Genomic DNA, 21,473 nt, shown 5'->3' on the forward strand with positions numbered 1-21,473 from the left:
AGAAATTCAAATGGCTTACGCCGAAAAAAAAACAAATGGCTTCAGTATTCTTGGACATAAATGGACACATTGGACATAAAATTGAATTTCTCACGGAGATTCGGCAGTGAGTCGGGTCTCTTACATGGGTCTCCCTCAGGGCTCATGTTTAAGCCCCCCTTTTGTACAACTTCTATGTAAGCGACATTGACAATTGCCTTACACAAAATTGCAGCTTAAGACAACTTGCAGATGATGGAGTGGTGTCTGTCGTAGGATCAAATGAATCCGACCTGCAAGAACCCTTACAAGATACTTTGAACAATTTTTCAACCTGAGCCATTGGGCTAGGGATCGAATTCTCCACGGAGAAAACAGAGATGGTGGTTTTTTTGTAGGGAGCATAGACCAGCAAAGCTTCAACTTTTGGGTAAACCGATCACTCATACTATGTCATTCAAGTATCTTAGGGTATGGTTCGACTCCAAATATACTTGGGGGCCCATTTTAGGTATCTAAGTAAAAAATGCCAACAAAGAATAATTCCGTGGATCTTATAAAACAGCTTGAAGGATTTAAGGTAAGACGCGGGGAAATTTTAGTTTCGTTCGACGTTGCAACCCTTTTCCCTAGCGTACCCGTCGTGGAAGCTTTAAAAAGTCTACGCCGACACTTAGAACGAAGTCGTGCGCCCCATCATTGCATCGATGCTTACCTTCTTGTTGCCGAAGTGTGCATGAAACAGAATTTTTTCGCATTCAGGGGAAAAATTTACAGGCAAACGTTTGGGTTAAGCATGGGTAGCAAACTTTCACCGCTCCTAGCAAACGTCTTCATGAGTGACTTCGAGGTTGAGATTGCAAAAGATAAACTTTTCCCTCGAACATGGATACGATATGTTGATGATATTTTCGCATCGGTGAAGGAACGTTACCTAGACCGAACGCTTGCCATGCTAAACTCTCGACACGATTCTATTACATTCACTTGTGAAAAAGAACAAGATGGAAAATTGCCTTTTCTGGATTTAGAGATCACCAGAAAAGAAGACAACACTTTAAAATTTGGAATCCACCGTAAACCAACTTCCACTAACCGCTTCATAACAAGCGATTCCAACCATTTTGGTGGACAAAAACAAGCCGCCTTCCACTCCATGGCACACCGCCTTTACAATGTCCCCATGGAAAAAGAAGAGTTTTCCAAGGAGAAAGAACAGATTTACAAAGCGGCTACAGTAAATGGTTATGGAAAGGAATTTGTCGAGAAGATTTTCCGAAAACACAAACGCAAGAAATACACACGAGACATCACAACACTACAACCGGAGATAGACGACATAAAAAGAATAACTCTACCTTTTTACCCCAAAATCACGAACCCCATCAAAAACACGCTCAAACGGCAAGGACTACACATAGTGTACAAAAGTGGGAATACACTCCGTGATTTATTGTGTAACCTCAAGGACAAGATTCCTCCCGATGAGAAATCCGGGATCTACGAAATACCGTGCCTAGATTGCCCCGCTGTATACATCGGGCAAACTCGCAGGAAAATAAAGGTACGCATAAGGGAGTATAAAACAGCGGTGGAGAACAACAAATCGAACGAATCAGCAGTAGCGGCACACACCACCAGCCTCGACCATAAAATCGATTGGACGAAAGCAAAGCTGATTAAATATGTCAAAAATTCGTCACAACTTAACGCATGGGAATCAATGTTCATCAGTAACTCCCAGAAGCCGCTGATGAATGAAGACGATCCACCCATCACATCGTGCTTGTACAACTTGACGGAGCTGAGAATTCAGTGACTTATCTCTTAAATCTTCGGACGACTACGCAACACGTACGAAGATGTAACCAGTCGGACATTGTCCCGCAGATGGGCAGCTTCGCGCCCGAAACCGGTCGACATAAGGTAAATTTTAATTCGTTTAATTAAGTAAGAACAATAAGTGTTATGTCTTGTCTCGCGTCGCGTCTTATGAGTGTCGTGAAGTTCTTACGTTGCACAGCAATTAAAAATAATAAGTGAAAGAATAAACTTTCTCCGTACAATTACCGGCACTTGGTGGGGAGCCCATCCAGAAGATCTAATAATGTTGTATCGAACAACTATTCTCTCAGTGATGGAGTATGGCAGTTTCTGTTTTCATTCAGCTGCCAAAACACACCTCATTAAACTCGAGCGAATCAAGTACATATCTTTGTCTCCGTATTGCGTTGGGATGTATGCCCTTAACGCATACCATGAGTCTCGAGGTTTTGGCAGGCGTACTCCAACTAAAAGATCGCTTCAATTTTTTATCTCTTCGGTTCCTCATCCGGTGTAAGGTTATGAACCCATTGGTGATCAGAAATTTTGAACAGCTTATCGAGCTAAATTTTTATTCTGGATTCATGAGTTCATATCATGAATTCATCTCCATGCAGGTTGATCCTTCTTCGTATACTCCCAACCGTGTTTGTTTTCCTGACTACATCAATTCCTCTGTACATTTTGATCTGTTCATGAAGGAGAAAATCCATGGAATTCCAGATTATCATCGATCGGGGATCGTTCCTACGATCTTCAATGCAAAGTATGGGTGATTGTGATAATATGTACTTTACTGATGGGTCCTGTGAGGCCGGAAAAGCACTCGCTGTACTTCCTTGAGAGAAAACGAGAAATTTTGAGTGGTTTAACCAGACGCTGTTGTGTCATTACTGTGTGGTACGAACTGAAGTACTCAAGGCAGGGCGGCATGTGCTGACTATAGACGGCAACCCTACGTGTTGGCTGTCAACGTCAATGGTGACTTCTCGATGGCGACCCGCGCTATTTCCTGCCTTCGACTCTTCAAACCGTCAAGCAGGTAAGACGTGCGGAAACTAACCGGGTTTCGAGATCCCTTTCCCCAGCGATAAACCGAGACCACACAATTACCTTTGTCTGGGTCCCTTCACATTGCTCAATTCCGGGTAATGAGAGGGCTGACTCATTGGCAAAGGTAGGTGCAATTGTTGGCGATATTTATCAGCGTCAAATCGCCTTCAATGAATTTTATTCTTTAGTCCGTAAAAATACCATCGCTAACTGGCAACGTAAGTGGAACGAAGATGAACTAGGTCGGTGGCTTCTCTCGATTATCCCTAAGGTTAGCCTCAAACCATGGTTCAAAAGTCTGGACTTGAGTCGGGACTTTATGCGCACCTTCTCTCGACTCATGTCCAATCACTGTTCGTTAGACGCGCTACTCTTTCGTTTTAATATCTGTGTGCAATATCTGTGCTTGTGGCCAAGGTTACCACGACATCGAACACGTTGTTTGGTCGTGCGAGGAGTATCTTGTTGCCAGATCGAATTTAGAAAACTGTTTTCGGGCTAGAGGAAAGCAGCCCAATGTGCCGGTGAGAGATGTGTTGGCTCAGTTAGACCTTGATTACATATCCCAAATTATGTCTTCCTAAAAGCTATCGATCTTCGTGTGTGATTGTCTTTATATCCTTATATTCTCCTTTTCCTTTTTTTCGCGAAAAATCAAATACCTTCTTACTAACAATAGAATAAGGTGAAATGTAAATACATATTAGATATAAGATAGGCTTAAGAATTGAGTATGATGAATGTGAGTGTGAACATTGTCAACATATCCTTATATACCTTCCTTTTCCTGAAAATATTGTCACCCTTATAAACTCGAGCAAACCTCGAGTAATCGGTTCTCTACTTCATTAACATTTGAATTAATGACAAATGTTTATATATACTTGTAACTATATAGATAGGAGTTTGGCTCCTTTAAACTTATGTAACTGAGCCTGTTAAAATAAACGATTTAATTTAAAAAAAAGGACAAATACCCTATGCCCGACATCGAGGTGTTTTGCAGAAGCTGGCTGGTGCACGGTTATTCATCACAGTCGATCTATATAGTGGCTTTTATCAGATCCCGTTGGATACGGAGAACCAGAGCTATACATCTTTCTAGACCACGGATGGTCATTACCGATTTCTAAGGAAATCCTTTGGTTTGGCTAATGGTTGTACTGTCTTTCAAAGGGCTATGAATAAAACAGTTGAAGTACTGAAAAAGAAGAAAATTGTGCCGGTCGCCTACATCGATGATCTAGTCTTACCGGGTCAAAACGAAAAAGAATTGCTAGAAGGTTTTGAAGAACTTTTAAAGGTTCTGCGAGACGAAAGATTCACAATAAATTTGCGAAAAAGCCACTTTTTTCAAAAAATCCATTCGTTTTTTGGGGTTTGAAGTGAGTGCCGATGGTGTGCGACCTGGTGAGCTGAAAACGAAGGCTGTGGCAGAGTTTCCGACTCTAACTTCCATTCACTCAGTGCAACAGTTTTTGAGGTTGTCCGGATTTTTTTCGGCGGTTTGCGCAAGGTTATAGCATAATCGCGGAACCCATGTTTCGTCTGCTAGAATGGATAGCGAGTTTGTTTGGAAAGAAGAACAGGAGGAAGCATTTCGCAGAATTAAACAGCTGTTAGTGGAGCGATCTTTGTTGTAATTACTGATCGGGGAACTGCGTTTACCGCAAAAATGTTTAGGCAGTATTGTGAAGCCTATGGAATTGATCACGTTATGGTAGCCGTGGGAACCGGAAGATATAGTGCAGAACGAGATAATCTCTGCCATTTCAACCGAGAACAGTCGGTTATCCGAGCCAATCGAAGAATTTCGTAATCGGGTGGCTAGAGTTTCATATGGTAAATAATTGAAATCCACCCCTCATCAATATCTTCTAGAAGAAAAATCAAAAGAAGAACCTCACTTATTGGTGAAGCATTGATGTTGTTCGTCACACGAGTGTCTTTTTCTATGAGACACAAGCGAAAACCCTTCACAAAGTTTCACATTCATCTCCCAAAACGGAAATCGACAAATGTTGACCTTTTCGAGTTGTTTATTGAAGATTGTAAGAGCAATATTCAAATCCCGCTTTTATCATCATCATTGTTTGATTTCGAATTGAGTTGCCTTGCTCATTAGGTTCTGTTTGTAATCTCACAATGACCAATTTAACAACTCCCCGAAAAAGGCCCAGAGACGAAACGAGAATATAATTGATATAGCATTGACGCCATCGCTGCGTCAATCAGACAAAATTGAAGCCGAAAATGGCTTTTGGTGTGGCTAGAGCTGGCGACACGTCCAGCAACTGGGGCTTAGCGACAGAGACGCTGGACTCGGACCGCGAAGACGATGCTCGCCGCTGAGACGGCGCATTGATACGGCACTGCACCCCAGGACGTGATAATGCAGATACTGGCGTTCTTTCGGAGAGGGTAAAAAGGATTGGATGCAGTGGGCACGGAGACAGAGGAAACGGAATACGTGACCGCGGCCCGGCGGCACGATTCGGTCAGTTCGATAAACGAGTGCGATAGACGGGGTACTCTGCGTATGCTTTCGCGGTCTGTGTAGTAATTAGAAAGAAAAATATGAATTATTTACATTCCTGCTTATCGCCCGGCGCAGCATTGGCCTTCTCGGTTCGTATTTAGACAGCGAACGAGCCTTGGCGGTAAATAATATGCCGAGCTGATTAAATATTTGTGCGAGATGGGCAACACAGGAATGACCTGGAATGGCATAATTAGATTTGAAATATTTACTTTTATTGCGATGACGGCTCATAAGCTCCGCATGTTTATACGCGCCATGAATTTTCATCACGGATTGTTAGACGAAACAAGTCTGATAACCGAATGCTCGGCATTGTCTTCATTATCGAGGATGTGCCACAATTTGTACAAATGTTTAACGGTTCTTGAATAAACATAGCATGTAGATCGGCTCGCAGCACTACGGTAATTTACACCCACGCTGGGTGTCCTTCGGTGGTTTGATCCCATTCCGCTTGGGTTTCATAAATTTATTCACGCTTCGTTTGAAAACTGCTAGCTGGTTTCTTTTTTTCCCTCTTTTCTCCAACCCATCTCACATGCCAGGGCATTAGCAATTCTAGAAAGCAGCTGTGTGTACACAAGCAATTCATCAGCGAAAAAAAACCCCAGCCACAAAATATAAAGTTACGCCGCCGCTTAGCTCGGCTGATAATGCTAGCGGCCGCCATGTGATATTAGAGTCCGGACGGCGCAGAGTAATCGCTAAAGTATGTAACCCGGGTTTCTGGCCCGAACCAACGTCAACAACAACGGCGGGCATATGCGATTCGCATAATGCGACGTATTTACAGAACTACTTTAAACTCCCACAACGATTCCGACCGGACGGTGGCGGAGAGAAATAGCGGTGAGTGCACAGCGGGACGGAGGGAGAGCTTAATTAACATATTTTATTAGCATTAACTTGAAAATTCGTTTGTAATCCATGGCTTTATTTATGGCTTGAATTTACACACGAAAGAAAGGAAATCCCAACGACGGCGGAATCGTAACAAAAACAGGTCTATCAAATCGGTGAATTAATGCGACAAGTTGTGCTATGGCATGTACAATTGGGAAAAAAAAGAACAAGGAAAGTGTGGTGCGATATAAACAACCTTGACGGGAAATGATTTGAGGATTTGTTCAAAATATCCCCATCAATCACTGACCTTAACAGATGTCAACGGGCAATTAATGAAATGGTGGTACTAATGGGTTTCTTTCTGTTTTTGTTAAGAAAGTTCTATCATTTGAGTAGTGCGGGGCAAAAATGCGCATTGGCTTGTTTGAAGCAAACGAGCATGAAAATTCAACAACAGTGCATTCGTTTGATACAATATCACAACTGCAGCTCACACATATAAATATGATACATTTCATGAAAGTGGCAAAAATTTATGAGGTGAAAAGAGTTTTGCGATGTTTTGATCGATTTTTTTCAATTTTGGGGATGACGTTTTACTTACCTAAAATAGCTGGTAAGCTCGAAACTACACCGTCAAGGACACCTTCATTCTATAGTAGATGATGGTGCGTATTGGTTTCCGTGAAAAAGTTAAAGAGCTTTTTTTGAAAATTCGATTAGTTCAAAAATTGCTTGTGGGGCAAAGGTGCGCAGTGGCTGTGGGGCAAAAGTTCGCACCAGCATTTTGCTCTTAAAAAAATTATAAAATGTTTTCAACCAAATTTTTAGCGGGACCCACAAGAAGAAAACTGATTTGAAGAAATGCACTCCAGAAAGGCTTCGGGAGGAAGTCTCGAAGCGTCGGATTGCGGCAGACCTTCTGAATCAGCTCTGAGGAAGAGGCTCATATCAGCAAGTGATTTATGATTTGAACCTCCTTTTATTGACATTTCTACTTCTGCTGGTATGTGCCAGCGAGCACCTAGGGCGGTTTAGACAAGTATTTACGAGTGAGCAGTTTGGGGATCTGGCGAACCATTACAGAGCACTGGACAAAGCTTTCTATGGTATGACTCTCGAAGATTTGAGGCACTTGTCGTTTGATTTTGCGATAGCCACAACTTCCAGCACGAATTCATCCAAGTTGCCAAACTGGCAGGAAAGGATTGGGCTTCTAGCTTCATGAGGAATCATCGTCTGTCTTTTTGAACCCCAAAACAGCGCAACGAATCAACAGCGCTCCAAGGCAAAGCGTCGGAATGCTCATAACCGAAATCCAAGATGAGGAAGAAAAATAATCAATTGCTTCAAAATGAAATTCAAATGAAAATTGTTTTTTTATTTTCACCATGCATTCAATTCAATAACGGTTTCGTTTACGTTCATGTTTTCACAATGAACTACAAAAAAATTTTTTTTTTCTCAACTATGAGTTTCAAATAAATCAAGTGAAAGCAATTATGTATCTATAAACCTGATCTACAAAAATAAAAATGATTTGGTGTCCGCTCCTCACGATTTAACTCATGAACGGAGCAACGGATTTAAACAGTCAGTATCAGGATTGATGCGTCTTAGTCTACATCAGGTTTATACGTCAAAAAACGAAATTATATACCACGAGTATAGATTACGTACATAAAAATAATTTCTGTGGGAACTTGAGTGTTCGAAATGATTTATATCAATATATCAATTGTGGGTGGGACGAAGTTTGCCGGGTCAGCTAATGTGTTAATAAAAAGAATTCCGTTTCAAATGTAGGACATTTTCAGGTATCTTATATTATCAGTCTCTAACCTCCCAAAAATATCTACGTGGTATGTTCGACCATAACATCCACCCATCTCCACCCATAAAACATCATACAACACCCCCCTCCACCCCATCGGATGATGCCTACACACTCTAGTAATGATGCTTCTCCCGCTGGTAATGATAAAGCATTCTTTTTTGTTATAAGTTACCTAGAAGTACAATTCTAAGTGCGCACCTTTGCCCCCATTATGGGGCAAAAGTTTGTCATTTTATATTCAAATAGGTTTTTGTCCAACTACAAACAAAACTCGAGAAATTATAGTACTACGTTTCGAAGGTAATATATATAGTTACATTTTGATCAGCAAACTGAATTTTATTTGCTTTTATTTCAAGAGTTATTGGACGACAACAGTTAGGTGCGCACCTTTGCCCCGCACCAGTGTCTTAGAATATCAACAAATATTCACGAGCAGGGTTGCCAACTATAATTTTAAAAAAATCAGGAAGAATGAAAATAAAAATCAGAATAAATCAGGATAGCTCATATTGGATTGTCCGAAAAGTTCATGTTGATTTTTGGAAAAATAAAAACATCATTTTCAATCAAAGCATTATAATTTAATTTTATATCCATAGATCTGTTCTCACAGCTTAAATAGTCTATCCTCTAAGAACATGTTTGCTTCCTCGTCGAAAACTGCTGCGAGCCATACATGTGAGAAACAGGTTGCTTGGTAGTAGATCATAATACAGAATCCATTCCAACTCCCACCAGAAACTGAGTATATCTTCGTTCGGGTGAAGACCGGATATGCAAAAAAATTAATAAGCATGGTATAAATCCTCGCATAAGCGAAATAATAGTATTTCGCCTGACTTTTTGATCGTTTATATTTTTTCTGAAAAATCTACACCATCACTACAGTCAATTGCAGAGAAATCAATATTCAAATTTCCACTGAATTCATCATCAATGCTTTGGAATTGATCTTTACTCAACAAATGAGGAAAGCATATCAGCAGTGGAAGACTTGTTGAATTTTTCCTAATTTTTATCATATTTGGTACAAAAATCAGGAAAAATCAGCATCATTTCAGAAAAATCAGGATAAATTGAGTGTTCGTCAGGTTATCAGGGACTGTGCTTAAAAGTCTGGGAAATCCTGAAAAATCAGGGAGGTTGGCATCTCTGTTCACGAGTAACGAATATGATTTTATTTCAGTGTAAATGACTTTTTTTCAGCTTGAATCACACTGCCCTCATTATATTGATGACAATAACAAACGAGTTCATTTGCTATAATGAATGAATACGGCATTGAGTGGGGTTCATAACTTCGCTGTTATTTATACTTTGAATTTCAAAATCAACTAATCGATATTCATCACATTCGAAACGATATTCGTTCTGGCATTGATTTTGAGTCAAAATTCAAAAATAAAAAAAATCAGTCAAGTTAGACCATTTAGAGAACAAAAACGCCAGAGTTCGATGAAGCAAACTTTGCAAGAAATCGCGCATGATTTTGTTTGGTGAGACGGTAACAACAGCATAAATAAGAACCAACCGCACACGGCTGCCTCAGGTTAAAAATAAACAACAGCTGATATTCATTTTGCTAAAATGATATTCAATTATGGCATCTTGAATAATCAAGATTAAAATGACACTGGGTGGAAAAATAAACTTCAAAACATATTGAAGAACAAAAGTTCATTTGCTCATATTCACTGGTTGTCTGGATCTGTCATTTTGATTTTTGTTTGGAATATATAGGTTTTCGATGCAACCTAGCCTAAAAATCTATGCATTTGAGCTTAGCGAAGATGATTTTTTTCAACACTGCCCCGCACTACTCTACATGTTGTCAAGGAGGGAAAAACACCGCACTTTTGTTATTGATTCAATGGGTCTCGATTCCGATACTGATTAGATGAAACTTGGTAATAAAATTCAAGACGCATGATTGCTGTGTAATTTTATTGACCAGCTTATTTGAAAAAAATGCATTTTTTGAGCATCTACATGCGCTCAATTTACACGAGTATTATAACCCGAGTCAAACGATTGAATGAATGAGCCATATTTGCCCCCGGGTGTTATTCTGGCTTCAGCTGATAACTTCAGTTAGCGTTCTGGATGCAAAGAAGAAGAAGCTCAACTTTGGTTTCTACGTTTTATCGGTAACCGCTCCTCGAAATAACTAGATCCTAAACAACATGAACAAACCTATCAACATAGGGCCCTACTCCAGTAGACGAGCGCTCCAGGAATCGATCTCGACTAAAAACGCACGAGTAAGTCATCTGACTAGACCTGCGGTCGCGTTCGTTGATGACCCAAAAGAGTTGGCGTCTAGTTTGTTTGAATGACTTTGTCACCTTGTTAATTTGAAGCAACAGCATCCCTATGTTCCGCTTTTATGTTCAGAATTTGTTCTATGGCTCTATGGGCATTTTCTAAACGATACAAACAAATGCAAATACTGAATTTCATATCCAAAGATCCCAGGTGATTGCCAGAATATATTAACACGACTAGTAAAGTGTTTTCACAATCATATTAAACGAAAATGCTCAAATTCAAAGCTCAAATTCCGAGTAATTTTGATAAATCTAAATCTGATTTACATTTTACATTAATGCGTTTCATTCGTCGTACCTAGATGTTTGACGCTATGAATTTGAAAATAACTACACCCAAAATTGATTTTTAGCTCATGTTTTGTCATTCCGATTTATGACATTAAATGAGACATAACATAACAGAAAATGTCATGACTTTCAAATACTGGTAAGCACTTGTATAATATACATGATACAGCAATATACCAGCTGTATGACACCCGCCATGTTTTTGATGCTAACATCTCAAACGTCAAAAGCCTTTATTTTCTTCAAAACAGCGATCCGCGTTGGCGGCATTGTGCTTCGTTTACTAGTTTAGGGGAGCGTCAACGAATAGCTGATTTGCAGTCGAAATGAACGTTTTCAAAACTAAAATTATGAATAAAAATGAGCTTTTCCATATGAAATTAGTATTCTATTTGAATTAAAAACATTTTTGTTTGCTGTTGGTGAAAAAGTCTCGTGCGAAAATTGTTTATGAAGACAATTTTATATTATTATGAAAAAATTCAACAACAATTTTGGAATTGTATAGCCATATGGTTGAATGAAAGTCAGAAATACGTGTTTCAAGTAATTAAATAATATGATGTGAAAATTTTCATTCAAATTTTAAAATTTAAAAACCGGCTTCGTGTCTACTAATCTGATAGAGATTACACTAACAAGTTTGGGACACAAATTATGGCCCTAATTTGAAGTCGCCACCAGACGTCGACACCATCGCGAATTACCAATTTACCACCATTTGACATATCGTGATGTCGATGATGAACTTTTACAGCAGAGGGATAGTGAGATATGCGATGACGGTAGGTAGAGTGAGATGGCGATAATCGTGCCATACACCTGCAATATACGATTAATACGAGCGAGCGAAACAAAAGACAAATAAGCTCTCCGCATATTTTCCCACATACACGGCCCATACCGAGATAGATATTGATCTCCTTCATGCGCTCCTTTTTTACTCTTAGAAAACACTTCCCAACTTCATTTTACAATCAGGTGCAATTATATCACGTATTTGCTGAGCAACTACTGAAGCATCATTAGCCATGTGGATAGCGTGGTCGTGTAAAATTCAATTGCATTCCAGCCGGCATTGGTTCGATCCCCATTGACGTCGTATGGCTTTTTTTTTGGCACAATCCCAAATGAAATGAGAAAAGAAAACAGATAGAGATGTCTGCACGCATACATACAAACAAATTTCTAAGCTTTTAAAACATTTGCGCATTTGACTCTCCAGCACAATAAATGGCATCATTTCTGCCAAAGAAGAAATGTTTTCTGCCAACGCTAGTTTGGGTGTATATAACTTCACATATGATACATATGATACAGAAAGCTTCCTCTTCTTCGATGCTGTTGTAATCCCACGTCAAACAAGCCGTCAGGTCAACGAGGACGAACTCAAACGAGGTTGAGGCCTACAAACGGAAACCGAACGCCTCAGCTCGAGATGTGTCTGAAAAGTTGCATGTGAGCAGAACTTTCGTGCAGAATACCAAAATTCAAGCTGGACGACGTTCGTTTAAGGTTCAAAAGTTCCCGAACCGTGGCGAGAAACAAAATACGGTTGCAAAAAGCCGTGCCCGGTAGTTGTACGACCAGAAGTTAACGAAACCACACTGCTGCGTAATGAATGACGAAGGCGGACTTCAACCAGATTACAGAAATTGTATGTGACTGCCAAGGATAAGATGGATGTTCCCGAGAACCACCGGACACAGAATGAAGATGTCGAAGATCGCCAAGAAGTTCATAATTTGGCAAGCGATTTGTACGATTTGCGGAAAACGGAGTACTGCCTTTCGTTACCCCAAGCACCATGAATGGACAGGTGTAATTGAAAGAGGGTCGCTAAAAGCGGCTTCTCTTCTGAATGCTCACGACGGTCCGATGATCTTCGGGTCGGATTTGGCATCATGACACTACACGAAGGACGTGCTAGAGTGGTATAAGGAGGTTAATGTCGATTTTGTTCCGAAGTATCTGAACTCTCAAACACTCCGGAACTGCGCCCATTAGAAAAATACTGGGTCATTATGAAGGGGCACCTTCTAAAACGATCTAAAGTTGTGAAGAATGTGGAAGAAATGAAGAAAGCATGGGTTAATTTGCCAAAAAAAAACTGTCGATTCTAATAATCGTGCATAACCTTATGGCTGGGGTTAAGGCCACTGTTCGCACATTCGGATTTAAAGGCGAAATAAATTAAATGAATGATGCCAAAACTAACTTTAATTGCTTCTTTTTACTCCCTGAAAAGCTGGTCATAATCGGATAAAAACTCGAATTTTGTGAATGAATTTTGTGTGTGCGGATTTTCAACGGTACACCTTTTATAGCTTACGCAACTAAAATTAAATATACATTGATCTATTCGGTCGGTGTAGCGAAGACAAACTCCTCTCACCAAAGGAACCAATTGCAAAAAAAAACTAAATACCATAATGTTTGTTTTGGTATGAATACATTTATTTTTCCCTTAAACTGACATATTATCCCAGCTTCGATTGCGAAACAGAACACAGTAGCATTCCCTTCCATCTCTACCGAAAGCAGAAATTATTGTAATGTCTTTATATTTTACCACTAGGTCACCTCGTAACAATGTTATTGCGACAGTTTATGACGGGTGTTCACGATGCACGTAGTGCTGGAGTGCGCATATCCCCGCTTCCACGACCAAAAACAGAACAAATAAACGCCGGTTGTACACACTATCGCATCTCCTACGAGTGGTCCATTTCCAACCGTCACGCTAGGAAGAAAGAAGCTGGGCAATGCAATAAATAAGACGATCAGACTCATTGAAATTTATACTCTGGTCATTTTCCATTTGTGCGGTTTCGCTCTCGATATTCGACCGGGGCCTCCGCGCAGATCATGATCTCATCCCAGCGGGACCGGAGGAAAACTCCATCAGTCCATCTTCGATTGGATGAAAAATTGCTTATTTTCTGTAGCCACCCAACGCTGCAAAGGAAACAGACGAAGGAAATGGAAGGAGAGAGCCGGGGCCAACCACAAAATGGGTCCAAATAGAATAAATCAAGAGACGGGTGAATAGCGGAGGTGTAAAGGAGGCTCCTGAGATGGAGTATAATTTATGGGTAATTTGAATAATTTTTTTTCTTAATCCTATTATATTGCGTTCGACTGCAGTGCGCAACGGAAAGATTGAATAGCCCACTCACAGGAGATTGTGTATGAATTCCCATAAAATTAAAAGACTGCTATCGATTTCGTGATTCCGATTAAAAATTCTTGGCTGATGAAACTCAGGCTCCCCGTCGTTGTTTTCATCGCTAGAGATCAGCCCGATAGGGACCAAGAGAGTGCCGGTTACGAGGCAGGCTCTTCGCGATTATAGACATTTTTCTTCGTCTTACGGTAACAAGGGAACACAGCTCGTGTGCTGATAATTATGGTGTTTGAATTTCGTTTTAATGTTAGCGAATCAAGCGAACGAATTTTGTTTTGTTATTTCTCTGGTACATTAGGGGATCTGAAAACTACAAACTTTTTACACACAAAGTCGCACACATCCGGAGGAACGGATACTGATAGCGCTTGCATGAAAACAACCTGATTACCATAAATAATACATAAGTATGGCGTTGCAGCGGAAGAATCGATTGCATATACGCATAAACAGCTAACTAGCTATATGAACCACAACAGCACAAACTCGGCTGAGTCACGATTGCAGAAAGTAAACGAACAAACGAACTCGTTTGATGGGTCGAACAGTTTTCTTGCCAAATTGTATATTAATTCGATGATTTGCGATATAATTCATGACAAGCGTTTCCTAAATAACCGCAAGGTTTATGGGATGGGTGAATGTGAATAATTATTTTAAGGGGCCGTTCTGCTTGAAATATAAGAAACAATCTGTCGATCAGAGCGAACGTTATGTTATCATCAATTGAGAGCGCTATCGTCACATGTTGGACGACTATTTTTGGCCAGAATTGGATGATCCTGACATCAATGACATGTGGTTTCAACAAGCCGGTGCTACTTGCCACACCGCGCCCATTATAAAGGTTTATTGAAAAGTTAGTTTGGTGAACGTGTTATTTTGAGAAATGGACCTGTGGATTGGCTGTGTGGATTGTGCAATTCTCAAGGCTGCAAGAGAAAGCGACTACTGCTTTTTTTATGTGTCCCACCTCTTTCCCCTACAAAGGCTTGAGCGGGACGAGTTATCTTATTGATAATAATTGAGTTACTGAGTTTATTGCATCGTACTAACCAGTGAGCACATTAAATTGAAAAGAAAACGGACTGGTTATCCCGCAGACATAGATTACTAATCGATAGAAAAATTTAAGCCTTTGTCTAAAGTATTCATTCCATGGCATGTCGAGAGAATTTCCAACCCGGGAAGACCCTAGACCGATCGGGAATTGAACCCAATGCCTATGTCAGTATTAGCCATGAATTTTCAAGGGAAATCCCGCTTTATCAGATCCCCGGCCACGGCCTGCAATTGCGATCGTTTCCGAGTTCTAGTAGCTGAGCAAACCCAAGCCTTATTCTAGCCGACACTTCAGGCCCATCACTTCACATATCCCAAGGTATGTCAAGAAAATTTCCAACCCGAAAAAATTCTTGACCGATCAGGAATTGAACCCAATACCTATGTCAGCATTAGCCTAGAATTTACAAAGGAATTCCCGCTTCACTGGATACCCGACAACGGTCTGTTAATCGTTTTCGAGACCACACAGCTGAGCAAACCTAAGCCTAATTCCAGCCGATACTTCAGGCCCTACATTCAATCTGGGGTATAAACGTGTCTACCTGAATCTGCAATAAGATCTGCCACAACACAGAAAAATCTTGTTATAATTATCTATTGAGAAGATGAATTTACAAGTATTCCGATTGAGCTATCCCTAGCTTACCTCTGGTTTCCACATTAAACCCATTTGAATGCTTTCATTAAAAAGAATTGTTTTTGCATATGTTCTATCTCAAGTTGTCTATGTGTGCCAACGCGCGCGGGCTCAAGCTATTGAAGATTTCACAAATATTGTTTAAGTTAACCATCATCATTATAGTCTAAAGATAAGAAAATACAAATATCCGTTAAACTTCGTCATCTTACACACTAACATTAATTATATGCAGGGTCAAAAATCTAAATCATGCTTCAAAAACAGGAAGTGGGTTATATCTATGGTATAACTGCAAGGGTGACGTAGGACTATCGTTGATTTAGAGATAATTTGTTTGAAGTTGAATCTGAATTCATTCTGAATGAATGAATATTTGGGGGACTTCGAAAACTAGAGCGTTACGTTGGAGGCAAAAGGTTTTATGCATCCAATATTGGATACGGAAATATCCTACTGATGGGGAAGAATAATCTTCAGAAGCTATCCTGTTAATTGCGATTGATTGAAAAATCACAAAACCAAATGTATTTGGTCACAGTGTTACATGGATAGAAAACATTAAAATAAACTCTTTCACATGAATGTAATTTTAAATTCCCAGAGGAACTGGCACATTATTTTCAGTAACGATTAGATATTTCCACATTTTCCTCGATACTGGAAGCCCACCATTGGTTAATGCTAACTCGATAACCATCTGTTAATAGCACTTGATTGAAACATATTTGGTCACAGTGTTACATGGATAGAAAACATTCAAATAAACTCTTTCACATGAATGTATTTTTAAATTCCCAGAGGAACTGGCAGATTATTTTCCGTATCTTTCTCGATGCTAAATGGCATCCAAACGGAAAGAATTCCGCGCGTGTATGTGTGTGTGTGTAGCGGCTGCTTCGAAGGAAGGAAGGTATGAAGGTATTGTATTATAGAGACTTTAAACTTTTGCAGTTCATTCGTCTCTAGCCTTGAGAAAGGCCCTTTGAAAACTCTACTCTACTCTACTTCAGCGCTACCACCTCCGCCCTCTTGCCTTGAGAAAGGCACTCGATCCCTCGCCGTCCAGCTCGTCCAGCAACAATGTTGTCCAGTCGGTGTCCACACAAAGAATGTGGCTGCTTTGAGATCTTCCCGGGGAACCGTTTGTGGCATCACTCTCCTCCTGATGGATTCCCTTCTGGCCTAAGGTGCACAAACAGGCACTTGGTGACACCGTTCATCCGCGCTTTCATGATAAACGAAGAGCTTCACCACAACAGCGACAACATGCTCCAATCGCTGTTCAATTTGAACTGAGTGGATTTCCGAGCGGCGCTCGCTTATATACCGATTGGTGATTTCAATAGCCTGTTTTGAAAGCAATTTTAAGACTATTGAAACAAGTTTTTGGATCAAAAAGTAACAAGTATATAACGCGTAGACATTTTATCTTTCGAATGAAGTGTTTATCATACCATTTCGTTCAGTTGTCTAAGAGCTATTAACGCTCAAAATCTCGGTCTCCGGCGTAACGCATTCGTTTTCGAAACTTTGATTTTACACCCCGGTATAGAAATGAAAGACGTAGTCCTACGTCAAAACTCTTTACAAATACTACGGAATATTCGAAGGCTTGTTGCTGTCTTTGCTTCATTTGGTAATGTGTTATACAGGCGATATCCTTTATAAAAAAGTGAGTTTTGGGTACATGACATTCGAAAGTTCATGGTTCTGAGGTCACTTGCTTGCCTTGTGTTATATCGATGCATATCTCTTCCATACGTTATCGTGTTTTGTAAATAGTTCGGTGTCATGCCGCTAACCATCTTATATATGAACGTAAGAGTGCAATATTTGATACGCTGTCCCACTGACATCCATTGTAGGCATTCAAGCATAAATCTTCGTGGAGTAAGTCGATCGCATCTCAATATCAAGCGCATGGCCTTGTTTTGAACAATTTGCATTCTTTTCATTTGCCTCTTATTTGCGAGAAATAGCACAGATGCACAATAATCGAAATGTGGAGCGATCAATGCTTTGTAGATGGTAATTTTACTTTCAAAGGTCAAGAATCGATTAATTCTACAAAGCACTCCATATTTTTGAGCTGCCTTCTTTATAGTATAGTTTATATGTTCGTCGAAGCGCAGCGTTTCGTCAAGAATAACGCCAAGATATTTGATTGAAGTCGTTCTTTCCACAGTTTGCCCATCGATAGTTATACTAAGACTATAACTGCTCGCTTCTGATCTGCTTGACGGTTGGATACGGAAAGAGGCAGAATCAATGAGACCATACATAGAAATGTAAGTTTATGTTCAGCGCACTTTTACACTAACTAGAATCTGTTTAGCCAGTACCACACATCTTCCCCCTTCTCAAAAAAGAGTCTAACACGCCATGAATAAGTGCTTGTTTGTAGTAAGAAAACACGCTTAACTTTTCTGAAAAAATTTCCAGAGAACCAGTTAAATTCAACAGTTCCGAGGCAAAAAGCACACTTCTACATAAATCCACCATACTTTATTAACCGGAATATGAAATAAACAATGATATTCAACGATTAAAGACAGAACCTACAGGGGTACGTTCACTCTATACCATCGTTCAAACCGGACTCCCGGAATTCCTGTTGGTTTTACATGCCACATTAACTACACGACATTTATTGCGAAATTGCTCTTTCAACTGATTCATTTGGTCTTACTGTGCCAATGAGATTTTTGATGAAGTGTGGTATTACTGAGCCACCTTGAGATTCACAATTTGTACTTTCCAAGCGATCTCCTGGATCGCGGTGGTCTTCTTTCTTTCTTTCTTTGTTTTTAAGAGGCTTTAAACTTTGCAGTTCATTCGCCTCTAACGCGGTGGTCTTACTGTGCCACTTAGACTATCACAATCTGCCATTTGCTAGAATTTCCCAACATTGTGGTCTTACTGTGCCACTTTGATCTTTGGGAACATTAATTTCCAAGGATTTCTGAACACTGTGGTCTTACTGTGCCACCAATTCTCATGAGTTTTCGAATTCTTATCTGAGCTGGATGTATTAACGACGTCAACGTCTTCCTTTGCCAGAACACTTTCACTTTTTCAAATCAGTGTCGACGATATGAGGTACATATTAGCCCTGGGCGAACATGCTTGCGATCTACCAGCATAGCAGAACATAATACCACCAGTAAAGCCGCGAGGAGTATTGAGCCATTTTCCAACCGTGAAGAAATCAATTACCAAAAAAAGGAGCAGAATATGAACCACACAGGTGATAGCCACATCATGAACAGGAGTAGCAGCAACATCAGCAGTCTCAGCGAAATCTGCAGAAACAGCAACAAAGGCAGTAGCAGCAGCGGCAAAGAGCGTTCAACGTCATGTCACAATTTGAACACAAAACATAACGCGCGCATTTACTCCTTGCTCCCGTCGTAATGTACCTCATTCCACCGCTCACCATGTAGACGGAGCCAAATGAACACCTCTTTTCGAACCAACTATTCAGAAGAACCTCCGCCATGGATAACATGAGTTCAAGCATCCAGAGGCAGGCTGCCACCGGTAAAACTGTGCACCTCCTTACCAGAATCTCCGCGAACAACACCTTCATTACAAAAACTTGCAAAACCTTCAAACTCTAGAAGTTAAGAGTAATCCCTTTCTCTGCACCTTGAACACTTCTTTCATTCGCTATTCAAGTTGCAGTTGAAATCAAATGAGAAAAAACTGCTCCTGGCAGGATCGCCATTGTGCAATTCTCAAGGCTGCAAGAGAAAGCGCTACTACTCGCTTCTGATCTGCTTGACGGTTGGATACGGAAAGAGGCAGAATCAATGAGGCCATACATAGAAATGTCAGTTTATGTTCAGCGCACTTTTACACCTAAGACAAGACGTGACAACTGGCTTCTTACTCTTCTTTTGCATTTTCGTCCACCAAGTGCTAAATAACAGGAAAGCGAGATGTGAAGGTTGCCAAATGCTATAAAAATTCGGAAGATTATTTTCCCATGAAAAACATGTGTTCTTCGTATCATGTATTTTCTCAGCTGCACCATTTTTTTGTATTAATTTTGTCACATATTCCAAACAACAAGTACTCTCCTGTTATTTTGGTTTGTAAAAAAATTAAATGTGAAGAGTTAAAGAAAACTAGAAAACGTAGATTTGATAGTAGAAGTATGATATGTTGAAATACATGAATTAAATTCATAGTTCATTATCAAGAGATTATGGGCCTCACCGTTTACACTCCACGATGAAAACGAAATGAACGACACGCCATTAAATTTCGTTTCACGAGTTAAAGAAAATGATGGATTTTCAGGTAGAATGAACCCTTTTCAATTACAAATTATGAATAAAAATTAACTTTTCCGTATTAAATTAGTGTTCAATGTGAATGTAAAACTTTGCTTTCTTCATTTGGTAAAATAATCTCGTACAAAAATTGTATCTAGAGATAATTTTATATTATAATGATAAGTTTTAGTGAGAATATCGGATAGTGTATAGAAAATAAGTCAAGTTGGGGTAAGAAAGACGTGCTTCAAGTAAATAAATAACACCAAGTAAAAATTTTCATTCAGATTTTAGCAATTTTAAAGTGCCTTCAGGCCGAGTAGTAAGACTTGAAAAAAATTAATTTCGTATCCAGATGTCGACACCATATCGTTGTCATCGCGAATACACTTCATTTCGTTTTCACCGTGAAGTGTATACATATCTTACATACTTTGATATCGTTCAAATACTAACAGTACTGAAATATTAAAAAAATAATACATTCCCAAAATATAACATAGCGTTTATTCAGGTTTTTTTGTAGGTATGTATGCTTTATTTAGGTTCTAACATGATTTTGAATACTTTTTCTGCTGCCTTGGTTGTTATTTGTTATTTGATCCTAATTTTATTGCTAACTACTTTACGGTTGGAAAATAACTAATTGTTCTTCTCTGCTAGGCCGCTGCTATTATGCTATGCTAGAGGGGAAGAGAATCACAAAAAAATATAGGGTGAAAATGCCGATGCAATGTTTCCCTCTCTTCAGGAACTGAACACCGGACGTAATAGAAACAAAAATATACAAAGAATCCATAATAGAAATTTTCGCTAAAATGAAATGTGAATGCAACTATTATTCAATTATAACGATATTTGGCAACACTGTGCAAATGTTGGAAATCCCATTTTTGTATATTTATCTTTGTCAATTATTTTCCTCATCAACCAATCAGAAGCCGAGTTGTAAGTGGTCCGAGTTTGACAGAAAGAGTGGTCCGGAATCGGCCCCCTATTGTCATGTCTCGTCTCAGTTTTATACTAACTAGAATCTGTTCAGCCGGTATCACACAGAAAATATGACCGAAATCGAATTTCATTAATAAAATTTAAGAGTTAAACTACCGTTTTGTCTCAAATTCGAAACACTTTAGCTTTGATGGCCATTAAACGGTGTTTCATTACATAAAATGGAACTTTTTCGCGAAATTATTATGATTTTTGGATACAATAGAGCCTTCGTTTTCATTTTACTACAAGAAAATTGATCTACAAATACATATTAATGGTGAAAAACTAAAAATATGTTTAATCACTTTTGTCTCAAATTCCAAATTCCATTTTTGTCACTGACTCATATTCCGAACACATTTGTCTCAAATTCCGAACAGTGAAAATGCAATTTTATTTAAAAATCATAACTTTTGAACTACTAGACCGATTCATATGCTCGACATATCAAATTAAACCCAACTAGCTTGTCTTGTTTGGAAGAATGTTACACTCGCAAAAAGTTTGGATTTTATTTTCATGATTACTGATTGTGTTTGTTTTTTTATAGTTAACATGGTTTTAGGACCGAGGTTGCTGTATTTTTTATACATTTTCTTGAAAGCT

General features: G+C 39.5%; 2 protein-coding genes across 10 annotated transcripts in view; both read left to right on the forward strand.

Moving 5' to 3' along the window:
• The window catches only part of LOC129777929 (mpv17-like protein), a 505,117-nt gene that overhangs the window by 147,588 nt on the left and 336,056 nt on the right, over window positions 1–21,473 (forward strand). The gene's annotated exons all lie outside the window — the stretch shown is intronic.
• LOC129781412 (uncharacterized) lies at window positions 776–1,798 on the forward strand. Its single transcript, XM_055789172.1, has one exon. The coding sequence runs from the start codon at window positions 776–778 to the stop codon at window positions 1,796–1,798; it is 1,023 nt and encodes a 340-aa protein (XP_055645147.1).

The sequence above is a fragment of the Toxorhynchites rutilus genome, chromosome 1, assembly GCF_029784135.1.
Source record: "Toxorhynchites rutilus septentrionalis strain SRP chromosome 1, ASM2978413v1, whole genome shotgun sequence".
Classification (NCBI taxonomy): Eukaryota; Metazoa; Arthropoda; class Insecta; order Diptera; family Culicidae; genus Toxorhynchites; species Toxorhynchites rutilus.

Bases quoted from the DNA above. Each gene is read 5' to 3' on its own strand.
- LOC129781412 (XM_055789172.1), top strand. From the start codon at position 776: ATGGGTAGCAAACTTTCACCGCTCCTAGCAAACGTCTTCATGAGTGAC.